Source organism: Pempheris klunzingeri, chromosome 7, assembly GCF_042242105.1.
Source record: "Pempheris klunzingeri isolate RE-2024b chromosome 7, fPemKlu1.hap1, whole genome shotgun sequence".
Classification (NCBI taxonomy): Eukaryota; Metazoa; Chordata; class Actinopteri; order Acropomatiformes; family Pempheridae; genus Pempheris; species Pempheris klunzingeri.
The window spans coordinates 9,102,972-9,115,627 of record NC_092018.1 but is presented as its reverse complement, the minus strand read 5'-3'; the positions used below and the strand labels follow the sequence as shown (position 1 = coordinate 9,115,627).

At 40.9% G+C, this 12,656-nt stretch overlaps 1 protein-coding gene across 1 annotated transcript in view; it reads left to right on the top strand.

Moving 5' to 3' along the window:
* The window catches only part of fbxl17 (F-box and leucine-rich repeat protein 17), a 205,606-nt gene that overhangs the window by 130,332 nt on the left and 62,618 nt on the right, over nucleotides 1-12,656 (top strand). Inside the window, exon 9 of the mRNA XM_070833634.1 lies at nucleotides 11,428-11,504. Coding sequence (XP_070689735.1) covers nucleotides 11,428-11,504 — 77 coding nt within the window. The remainder of the gene's footprint in view (nucleotides 1-11,427; nucleotides 11,505-12,656) is intronic.

Genomic DNA, 12,656 nt, shown 5'->3' with positions numbered 1-12,656 from the left:
AGTACGTAGAATAGAAGAGAATCCAACTTTATCGAGAAAAATAGTCATAGTCAGTATCCATTTGCCAGCAACTAACACTGACAATAAAATTACTCTATATGGAATAATATGCAAAATGAAGACAAAGAGACTCTTTTCCATTTGGAGGCTTTACCAAAAATATGAAAATTAGAAGCAGATTAGTTTAAAGATTTACTTTTTTTTCCTTTTGATGTCCCCATCCAGTTTGACACACTGTAAGTAGACACTGGCCACAATAGTTGACAGTAAAGCTGGTTCTCTTTTCATAATAGCACTTCAGAAAATGCTTCCAGTTATACAAAATGGTGTTGACTATTCACCAGAATCTAAGAAGGAGAATAAAAAAACAAAACATATGTAATAAACAGAATTATTTATTTATTTTGTATTATGTGAAGAGCAAAATTAACTGCTAAATTTCCAGATTATTGGCGGGGGGGGGGGCGTCTCTCTCTTTGTCCCCCCTCCCTCTGTCTCCTCACCCATTCTCCTGTCCTTCTCTTGCCTAAGCTCTGTCTGCTTAGCCAGTGATAAGCCACTGGAGCGTCGCCTGGTTGAGACTGCTTCAACAGATTCACTTTGCTATCAAGCTAATAGGATTTTGTTTCTTAGCCTATGCTAAAGATGGCATCTTTGGACATATGAGGTTTGATGTTGGAGGGGCGTTATGAGAGAAGACAGCAACTTCAAGGGGGATAAACCACACTTCTCTCTCTCCCTTTCTTTCTTACCCCGTCTCGTCTTCCCTCCCTCCTCCTCTCCCCCCTTCTCCTGCGATCTCTCCCCCTCTCCTATAGCATGAAAATCTCCGCACTTTTTCTTGGCATGGGATCAAACGGCGCGTTCCGTTGGGAAATTCATTTAGGATTCTGGCTTTTTCAAGGGGTGTTTGGGCCAATGAGGTTGCGAGCAAAGCAACATCTGTTTTCATGAATACCTAATGGCTGTGTATCACCAGAGTCAAACTCCTGCTCTGAGAGACGCTCCCACTGTTATTACCATCATGGTTATTTAGCCACCAGTTTCTCATTAGGATCTCTCTCTGTCCTGTCCCCACGGAGGGAACAATTGGATTAGCAGATAGTTTTCACAGTATATGCTAGAGCTGTCTCCATGTACTACAGATTATTCTTTTTTATGTGGGGGTTTTATTTGTAGTGTGCCTTGTGTGTTTCATTGGTAAGGTGTGATACTTACAATGATAACACCACTGAGGAATTAGGTAGGCATTGCTGCATGCGCTGTAAATCAACAATTCAGCGATAATATCCAGAAGGAGAAAGTGTTAGGCTATAGAAATGAGGTGAGAGGAATGCTAGGACTACTTCCATTAAACCTTGTGTTTGTACTGTTAGCAAGTTGGCTCCAGAAACGTATAACCTAATATTTTCTGTAATAATAGTGTCGTAGACAGTGCTACTATTTTGCTGTGTTAGTGCAGGTTCATTCAGGCTGTAAAAAGGTTTTATTACATTTGAAAATATGTATTTTTACACACATTTCACACACTTCTTACCTTAAGGTTGCACGTTCCATGTAACCTCACCTTGGGCTTTGTTTGAAGCTCTGTTCTCCTGAACAACATTTTCCCACTTAACAATTGTTTTTGCCGTATGTGTATGCATGTGTGGTTTTGTGGTATTGATGATTGTTATACTAGACATGTTGAACTAGTTTCATGGACGACCTAACGTCTCGTAAAACGATGAGACAGACTGTGACAACGTGATCTGGCATAGCTGTGGTTGTAATGCGGTTGCCGTGCTCCATCCCTTTAATGCTCTCTTTCCTTTCACACTCCATCTTTTTTCTGTTTTTTTTTTTTAATGTTCTGGTCTCCCTTCGCTCTTTCTTGCTCTTTATGGACATTCTGTGAAGCACACTTCTTGGTCAAGGACTGTCTAATCATGTTTCGGTCTCGGGAGAAAAATGTAAGGTATTGTAACTTTTGAGGAAAAGATGCAGTGCAGTGACAGATGCTCCAACATGTGGAAAGGAAAATAAAGGATGTAGGAAGCCACACTGGAAAGCACACATTTTCACCATCGATCAGCAACCCTGTCCAGTTCAGTATCTACTGTCTCTGCTCTCCCAGAGTCTTTAGAACAGTGTGAGTCCATTGATTAGGCTTTGTCATCCTGGTGTGTGTGCTGGTAGACCAGTGATCTTAATGAAGCTGAGTCCATCCAGCCGAGCTGCAGGAGCAAAAATGCAACAGCTCATTCATTCTCAACAGGGGCCGACATATGAGGCAAATTCAGCGTAATTAAAGCCAGTTTGTGTAACTGAAGTATCTCTCTTTCTATCGCAGTAGCATGGAGATTACACACTGCAATATGACTTGTTGGGCCATTGTACAGAATTTGTTGTGGTATAATTCAGTGGCCTCCCACCCTCCCATCCCTACTCCCTCCTGTCCTTCCCCCGTTCTATCTTCATCCCCCTTCTCCTTTCCTCTTCATATCCATTAGCCTAATGAACACCCTCCAATTTCCTGCCACCGGGACAAACACGGTTCATAGTATTGTTCTCTTCTCTTTTCTGTGTGTGCGTCCAAATGGCATGCACACACTCCTGCATGTATGTACCGTGTTTGCATGTGTGATTGACTGAGAAAGTGGGCAGGAGAGAATGCTTTGGTAAGCTCTCATTAAAATAGATGGTGGTAATCAAAGTGCAGAGCAATTAGCCATGGCTGAGTGGGCGGAGGGTGTACACTGTGTGTTACCGTGTGCCACTGTGTCAGGCCTATTGGTAAACATCGTGATAGTTCACCTCTTTCTGCATGTGGACATGTGGGATATGCAGCCCTGAGGGGCATGCTCACCTCAATTTATCACAGTCAGAGTGGCTGTTTTCTTGAGTGCCTGAAACAAGATTCTGTTATTAGCTGGTAGTTACTGGTTGTGTTATCTGCTCCGGAAAAAAATCACATTTAATTATGCTGCAGGAATGCCATAGCATATTTTTGGACTGGATTTTGGAGAGCTAGAGACCTGTTTCAATGTCCTAAAAGCAAAAAGGGAAAATTCATTTTCTCGTAAATTAATTTATGTCAATGAGAATTGAGCCCTGAAAATCTGCCAGTAAAGTAAGAAGGTTTTAATAGTTTCAAGCACAAATTAACTTCTTTCAACTGTTTTTTTTTTTAAATTAGTATCTCGATCAATTTAAAGGTATTGTATTTCACAATTTAGAACATACTGCGCTGTGGCATCCGGGTGGCCTTGTGGTTAGCATCCAAACCATCATCTTAAAAAAAAAAGAAAATCCTTAATTATGTGGTTTTTCATTGGAACAAGATTGAAGTATGTGTACTGCATTGGCATGTGTTTTCTCATGTTAGACAAAAATAAGAATTTCAAGATGAAATTATAGACAAAAGAAACTTCATAAGAAGATTGCTTTATGCTGAAACCAAAATCGGGGTCCTTGTCCGTGTGCTCTTTTGGTTACAAACCGAAGATCTAAGTGGTTAGTTTTCTGCAAAATCAAGAAACACAGGCCGAATTTAAGCTGTGGATGCCATAATCAAACACAGTGCACTGAGGGGTTTGCTCTACCTGACCACATGTTTCAGAAATAAGAGAGGCACTAAGAAAGCAAATGCATCTACTGCTTTTATTCCCCACAGTGACATCTATCATGGGCAACCATCTCTAACCTAACAGTTAGTCGCACATGGGCTGAGCTCCACTAACTTTTTCTCCGACACACACACACAGAGGCACAAACACCACTGTGTCAAGTCAGACCTGAGGCTGTAAGTGTTATCGCCATCTGCCACGGGGCAGTGCTCATTTTCTCCTGAGTTATTTATTGTGTTATGGCTGCAGTGGGGTGACCGTGGAGGCAGATAGGGGCATGGCACTGCTTTACAGAACCCAGTTCTTCATTTCCAGGTGAGTCTCTCACTTGCATGTCCTCGGGGAAACTGCTTAGGTGCAACAGAGGAAGGAAGCCGCCGAGGCACTGTGAAGAGTTATCAGAAATCCATGTTGTGTGAGCAATGTCAGGCCAGTTTGGTTACCGCTGGCAACCGAGAAGCTGCTTTCAAATGCTGTTTATGCATGTGCATCACGGAGTCCCGTCAGCGTTGGCAAGGGAACAGGCTGTCCATTTGGATATGCTTTACGTGAATAACTGCCACTTAACCTCACAAAGTGCTTAGTTGGCTTTTCCCTCTGGTTTGTGATGGGAAAATCAACTGGTTTGTGAGTGACACTTGTTTTTGGGAGATGGTGAATTTGTTGGCTGATGTGTGTAATAAAAGCCATGACTTTACAGGTGAATTTATATCAAAATATCTCCAGAAATCAGATGCACCTTTGACCTCAATATTGTATTTATGGTATACCTCTTTAAATGCTAAGTGACAATTTGCTCATTTGTAAAATACAGGAAATGTTTTACTCTGCAATTACTGAATACCAACAGCTGAAGAAAATGCGTCAAGCATTTAAAGAACCCAACTTTCAATGGAGATGAGAGGAGACAGCGGCACATATAAGGACCTTGGCATTTCTGCTTTCCGTTGGCTGCGGTGGCCTGAAAAGTGCGCTCATTCTGTGCTCGCTTTTCCATTCCCAGACAAACAAAACAGCACAGGTTGGACAGGAAAGCCGAGGATGATGGGCGTTTATGGCTCCAGTTATGACCCCGTCGGCACATTTTTGAGCAGGCCGATGACAAGCTGCTGGAATGCCTTGTCGTTTTGCAGAGTCGTTTGAAAACATGATTAACGGTGGTGGAACACAATAGGAATGTGATTCTCATTTGAGCGGTGGGTACGGCAGGCTAGCCTGGGAAATCATCCAGGCCCTAATTGCTGAAGCAGACCCTGATTCAGACGGCTGGAACTCACACACATACACTAAAGACACACAAATACACACGCTCAAACAGATAGGGATAAAAAGTGTATCTGACAGCCTTGGCAAAAGGGTGCATAATTCTTATCAGAACAATAAATAAATATGGGAAATGTTCATGAAGGCTATGTCATTACATTAGGCTACATCTATTGTGCATTGTATGCATTTACGCACTTTTCATCATTTTCTTACATATTTGTGTATATGCAGTTACATCTATGTACAATTCTCAATATATTCACTTCACTTCAGTTTAAGTTGTTCCCCTTCCTGTATTTTCAAATAATTTTTGCCAGCAAATAAGAAAATAACATCTGATACTGAACAGTCCCTTATTTTGTTGAGAGCACAGTTTTGGTTATATCCCAAATCAGCAACATGACAATAGTCCAGCTCTACACAGATTATCAGAGGGTCAGCAATTTCAGAAGCAATGAACATGTTCCTTCTCATTCAATAAAATCCGTATTGCTTCATTCCAAGATTGTTGCTTTTCTTCAGTATGAAGTATTTGCTTACTGAAGGGCTCTTTTCAGGTATTGGATATTTTTATGTCCATTTATATTAGCCCAATGAAAAAAGTCTTAAAGTTTTTTTGTCCAGAGGATTCCAGAAACTCAGTGTTGCTCATCGTCTGAGGAAGCAGAACTCCGCTTCCTCACACTTGTGTATGGATTTATGGGTGATATAAAGAAAATTTACAGCAAGAATCATTTTGCAAAAGCGTTCTCCTCAGAAGTATAAACCCCCGTCTTGCCTTGCTCGCCTCCTCTTTGCTGCTCCGCCCTTCCATTTCATTAAGTCTAAAGACAGCCATGGAAGTCTGAAGTCTCGTCTGTCACCGCTTCTGCCTCCTCCTCCTCCTCCTCTTTTATGTTTTCAACCTCTCCCTAGACCTTCAACCGCTTTTCTTTATACATTTCATGCTTACTTTTTCTGTTTTTCGCCCTCTTCTCTCGAAAATCATCTATTTCTATTTCTCTGCTTCTTTTGTGTGGCTAGACAGCCGTGTAATTGTGGGCCGTGTGAGGAGCGGGATGAGCACCATGGTAGTGTACCTACCTACAGCCATTCTCCCAGCAGCGTCTTTGTTCCTGTTTCATTGTGATCGGCTAGCTAAAGAGAAGCGCTACACATGTTGTTTGGCTAGAAGACTGTCTGCAGTCTTTGTGATAAATATGGACCTCAGTTTCTCTCAAGTATTGTCACTATTCTTCCCCTTTATGGCTGTCTGTTTGGATACCTCTGGCTTTGCTGCATAAAAGATTAGCCTCACCTCTGAGAGACACATGCACACATTCACACAAGCACAAACTGCACTCTCTCTGTAATGAAATGCACACAAACATTAGGTTGTCCCTTACTCCCTTTGTCCCTCCTTTCTTGTCCCACATCTCCTTGTTGAGGCTTACTGTAGACTCTTTCCAGCTTGCACCATGTGGACATTGTTCAGTAAGGTGGCTGGAAGTGCAACAGAGAGCATTTTTATAAGAAAAATGAACTAATTCTACACCAGTGGATGCTGGACACAATCAAAATGTTCATTTATACAATATAATAGAAACTAACTGTGGAGAGAGGTCTGACTATGGGAGCGTTAGAATAATGAACATGTTAAAAAAAATTAAAAAATCCACAATAATTTATAGTTTATTGCGATTAATGTCTGTAGATGGTAATGCTAACAGCTGATTTGATACTGAAAACACTTCTATTTACGCTAGAGGTTTGATTACAACATTTTTATTAACATGGTAGTCAAAAATACTAAATAACCAAATACAGAAAACATGTAAAATAACAAGTAGAATACAGTGCACAATATCAATCTCAACTAACCATTAAAGGCTTCTAATTTTAACTATGGCAACAATCTCATAGAAGAGATTAAGTTTGATCAAACAGTGAGCTGGGATTAAGGGCTGATCACTAGGCTTTGTCAAGGTTTAACCTCTGGTTATACAACAAAACACACACACACACACACACACAAATGCACACACTTGAGGACCAGTTGTCCTATTAGGGAGTGCAGAGCACAGTATAGACCTCAGATAGAGCAGGTTCTCAGCTGGTTGCTTGATGAGTTTGTAAGTGATAATCCTTTCCTTTCATGTATCAAACACCGGTCAAGGCCATGTTACAGAAAATGTACACAGTGATTATTAGAAAGCTTTGCTATGTCTTGATGATTCACTAGAGCTCTGCGCTGGAAGGATGAAGGTGAAGAGGGACTTGAATCCCTACCTCGACCATTACTTGAAAATCAATTTTCTTAATGTTCAGTATTGCACAGATATTATTTACTTCCTGTGGTAATGCTGGTCAATCATTTTCCTTTTATTATTCAAAAGTTTCAAGAGTTCTTAAAAGATTTTTACAGAGAGGCTCTTCAGTGCATATAAATATAATTTTAATGAGATGAATTGTGTTCATTTTATTTGCAGTTTTCCAGAAATGAGTAGTAATGAGGCCACAGTGGTTCCTAAAATTTAAAAATTATTTTCATTTGGCTAATGCATTATATGAAGCACTGCAATGGCAGTGAGCAGAGGTTGGACAAATAAGGCCCAAGAGCAAATTTAATTTTTGGGAAATAAAGGATATTTAAAAAAAAGCATTAAGGCTCCTCAGTGAGTGGCATTTCCACCTTAATCTACACTACTTAGCTCGTCATACCTTTGGGTCTCATTTATATGTAAAGACCCTGGAAAATGCTTTCGTTAATAACAAGATCAATTTGCAGGGATGTAGTTGCCATGGTTTCAAAGTACCAAAATTAAGTTTTCTGCTTAAAAACTCCATGGGAAGAACAATTATGTATCAGCAATTCAAATTGCTTTATTTAGTTTTCTCGCTTTGCTGTGAAAATATATAGCTGCATCTGCACCTCTTTTGGGTGTTTCAGAACAATTAACTTGTTATGTCCTGTTACAAGTACTCTACTGAATGTTACCTTGGTAACTGAGTAATAAACGTGGTACATCTTTTCTATCTTTCAGGGAGAACATATTAGGAGAATTAGGATCAACTCTTTTGTGCTGTAATTCTACCTCTCATCCTTAAGCATGTCAAGCAGTCTAACAAAGGCTATATTCTTTGGCAGGCACCATTAGCTGGCTAGCAAGAAAACAAGATTTAATAAAAAAGATGTTTTTGGGTTAAGCAAAGTCCTCAAGGTCCAGTTGTGTGTGTCTGGTAATTCAATTTAGATGGAAAATGTGTGTATGACTTTGTGTTTAAGGAAGAGAAATTGCCCCAAATCCCAGACATGCCAAGAACCAAACTTTGATTTTGTTTGTATGCGACTGTAAGAATGAGATGGAAGTAGGAGTGACAGTTTTATTGTTTACCTCTAGCTGTTTTTGCCGACAGCGAGGTGACAGTGAGCCAAACACACACTGACCCCTGATGAGTCTCGCTCCCTTGGTCCTTTCTCTCTCCCCTGCCTGCTGGTAACACTAATCGCTTAAACATGCAGTCCCTTAGTTGTCATGGAAACTATTTTAATGTCATTTTATTGGAAAATGTGGCCTTGAGCTGTATATTATCTCACAACACAAAACAAAATCCTTTCTCTGGACTTTTTTATGCAACTGTAATATTTGTGAGAGCATCTTTTGCCCTCTGTGGTAGCAGTGACAACTTGACTTTTTTGCCTTATTCAATTGTCATCATCATTTACATGTCATCTTTACTCATTTTTCTGTTATTGCTCTAAATCATCCTAATTAACCTTCCCCTCAACTTACCCTTTATTTTCGTTACTGTGTGCCGTCTAGCTCCTTTCCCCCTCCACTCATCCTCTTTTCTCTTCACTTCTTTTATCACTTTCCCGAGTCTTTACTCTCACATTTTCTGACACTTCTTTCAATCGCCTCAGCCTTATTCCCACTCCTGTATCACACATTGTATCCTCATCATCATCACCCTACACAGTTTCTCTCCGTCACTTCATCAGTTCCTCTTCTTATCCTCTTTTCCTAATCCTACTTCCCACAACCTGCATCAGCTGCATCGTCCCTCTTTTTGTCCGCCGTTTCCATTTTCAGCTCTCCTCTTTTTCAAAACAGTTTTTTTCTTTCCACAAAGTCTCTTAAAACTGTCACCCCCCCCCATTCTTCTCTTCATCCTACATTTCACTGCTTATTCCTCCTTTTTTTTTTAGCATCACCAGCAGCCTCTCCAGCTCAACCACCTTGCCGTTGACTTGCTTTCTCTACTGTGCATCCTAATGTTCTCCTCTCAGCGTTATCTCCAGCGGCCTCGCCTATCTAAATGTTCAGTATGCACACCGTGTCCAATTGGGGCTTTTGTCACAGGCTCTGTACATTATTGAAAGCGAGCAGATCACTAATTCATGTCAGCTGAGCCTTCTGGGGTTTGATTGGAGGTGGGTGGGAGCTTGTTGCTCCTTGAAGGCCTTTCATGTGGCGTGAACCATTCCTCAGCCATCACATCCCACACCTTTAGTCCATCTTCCCTCGTCTCCTCTGCTGTCTCCGCAATCCTCTCATTTCACCTCACCCCGGTCATATTAATGGCCTCTTACTCTTTCTTCTTTTTCTCCCTTGCTTGCTTACCTCTGTCAGTCTCCCACGATGTAACCCCCGTCGTTGTTCAACCTCTAGCCACTGTATAGAGATCTCGACTCACTCTGTTTTCCACTGTACTCGTGTTCCATCTCCTCTCACTCCCTCCCTCATCCATTGATGTCTGATCTAATTGCTTTTGCTCTGACCCTAGGCACAGTGTAACAAGCTCCCAGAGGATTCACTACGCCTCGGCCTCTGCCACTGCATCCCCGAATCGCTACTTTCTTTTTTTTCTGTTTCCTCACCGACTCTTCCCAGCGCATTCATTCATTAGCAGCACTAATGCCATAGCCCCAAGACACACACCATGATAGTGTGATCCCGCTGACTTAACTGAATCTAATCTAAGACTAGCCACAGCACAAGGATCAGGAATGACCAACTTCAACAGGTATTTTTCTATTTTCAAGAGTGGACTTCTTCTTATCCACATCTTCGAATGGTAGAAAAAAGATTGGAAGATAGAAAAAGAAGAAGAAGACAAGTGGGATAAGATAAGAGGCTGGGAGAAAAATAACCAGGGAGCGGTGGGGGGACAATGAAAACGTAGGAAAACTACAACTTGATAGCTCGGAGAGGCTTGCAGGGCAACAAAACTTAATAGAAAATGTGAAATATGAAGATGCAGTCCAGTGAACTAAAGCAGACAAGCCGATGCACATTTTAACAGCTTTGGCTCCACTCAGAAATAAGATTTTAGAAATATGACACACATTTTAACTTTTCTCTTTTCCTCCTTGATCCTACAGTGTGACATGTCGCACGTCAAGTGAAATCCATGAATTGTGTCACCTTAAATGAATCCTGGAGAAAAAAAAACCCACAAGCTTACAAGTAATGTTTTGTTCAGGAGGAAATTTCACCGTACTGAATTCCTTGTTGATCTGCTTTCTATTGTCACTCCTGCTTGCTTGACAGTGAGCATGTGGGGGGAAAAAACAACGTGAAAGGAAAGAAGCCCGGATTGTCTCAACAAGTCCTCACATATCACGCTTGGCTTATGGCAAGATAAGCCAGTGGATAGTGAGAGAATATGAGAAATGCGTTTCAGAACCTCAGTTGTCAGTCATATTGCAGGAAAGTGTATGAGCACAGTGCTCGTTCTTAGCAAGTATCAGAACTCAATATTGTCCCCCCATTTCATTTTGACGTGAGGCTCAGTGATAGAAGACAGCTCAACACCACGTTTTTTTTTTTCTTTTTCCACATAAACACGAGAGCCATATAGTGTGTGTGTGTGTGTGTGTGTCTGTTTGTATAATTGTCTTTTTTGTCTCATAAATATTCACGATGGAACACAGGCACAAAGATCAAAACATTTTCTCCTCAAGGTTAATAGGTCAAATGCGTTGATCAAAATCTGGTTGTTGCACACACTCCTCTCATTAGAGGCATTTAAAGAGAATTATTTGATACAGATACTCTGATCTTCCCCTTAGCTCTCCCTAGTGTATACTCTCTCTCTCTCTTTCTCACACACACACACACACACACTGTAGGTCCTTTGGGCTGACGCACAGGGTTGAATGCAGATATCCCTCTTTGAAGTAAGCAAGCTTACTATGTGTGTGTGTGTGTGCACACACGCATGTGCACAAATACACATGCATACTCCCGCTGTGTTAGTGCATGCTTTTTTAATCAGATCAGGTGTTTGATTATTAATGTGTGTGTTAAAAGAAAGCAGAGGCAGGATATGTGAACAGTTGTGACCCTGAAGCTGTACTGTTTAACCTTTACTGAGGAACCTGTGTGTGTGTGTGTGTGTGTAATAGAGGGAGTTTAAGAGAAAGAAAGCCGCTGCATGTGCGCACTCATTACAGTGTTTTCGAGACAGGTCAGAATTGACTTCAAGCTAAAGTGAAACACAATGTACAGAACACAGATATCTCGTGTGACACTTCAAACATTTGTTCTCCCTCTGTGTCTCTCTGTAGGTGTGTGGAAATCATCGCCAAGGAGGGGAGAAGTCTGAAGGAGCTCTACCTTGTGTCTTGTAAAATCACAGACCACGGTAGGATCACTTTCCATCACTGTCCCTTTGTTGCAGTCAACCTCCAACTGTATTATCATACTCGTTATTACCCACAGTCACTACCATGATTCAGGACTCATTTGATTTTATGATTTGCCCCTAACGAGACTTGCAACCAGTAAAAATGTTATTGAAAAGTTTCACGCAGAATGAAGTAATGTTGGTGGGATCTCCTTGGTGCAGTACATATTGTAGTATGACGTTAAGTAGATATTTTCCAAGCTGAACCAAGTCAGCAGCAAAATATTTCACACTGTGTTTTTCAGAATATGAGTCTTTTATCCACTACACTACAATACACAGTAGGAATACTTCAGTGCTGAAGCATCAAGAGTGGAACGCTGTCCATCGCTGTACTTCTTTCCTTGTCTTTGTGTCTTTAGTTGTTGCAATGCGGTTTTATGTGTGTGTGTTTGTGCATGCTTGTACCGTGTAAGCTCCACAAATGACAGCTTGAAGCTAGCTGCTGCTTTCAAGCGGCTACTTTTTTCAAGAGGTACTCATTACAGCACAATCTGAGGTTCTTTTTGTCAAATATTTCATTTATTATTTTCTATTTCCAATCATCTTTTCAAATCACAATTCTCACAATCCGGATTGTGCTTAAAATGATGATCTAACTGGGATGAAACTGCTGAATGACTTAAAGTAAATTTCAAAATTGCCTATTCAAAATTGCTCAAAAGGAATCAATGAGTTAACGGTTTTCCCGCTTGTTTGTCCCGTGGAGTTTTGTTAAGTTGAGCACTTCAGATGAGTTTATTTTACTTTTAAACTCGAATGCACATAGCCTGTGCTTTTTACAGACTTAATTTCTGTTTTTTGTCACATAATATTGCTCCAGTTGTGTGTTTTTTAACTTGCTGCTGTCTGAATGATTAGGCTATTGAAAACTGCACAAAGCGATTACTGAGATAAAGGAAAACAAGCCTCCTGCTTGTAAGTCCCATGCTGTTTTTGTGTGGCCTGTAAAGCCCATTGAGACACTGTATGTGTTATTGGGATATATAGATGAGCTTGACTTGTGTAATGCTTTATCATACCCTTTCCATACAGGGACCAATGTATGATGTGGGCCACTGACCCACACATTGGCCTGCTTGAACAAATGTGCATTCATATTCATAGAGA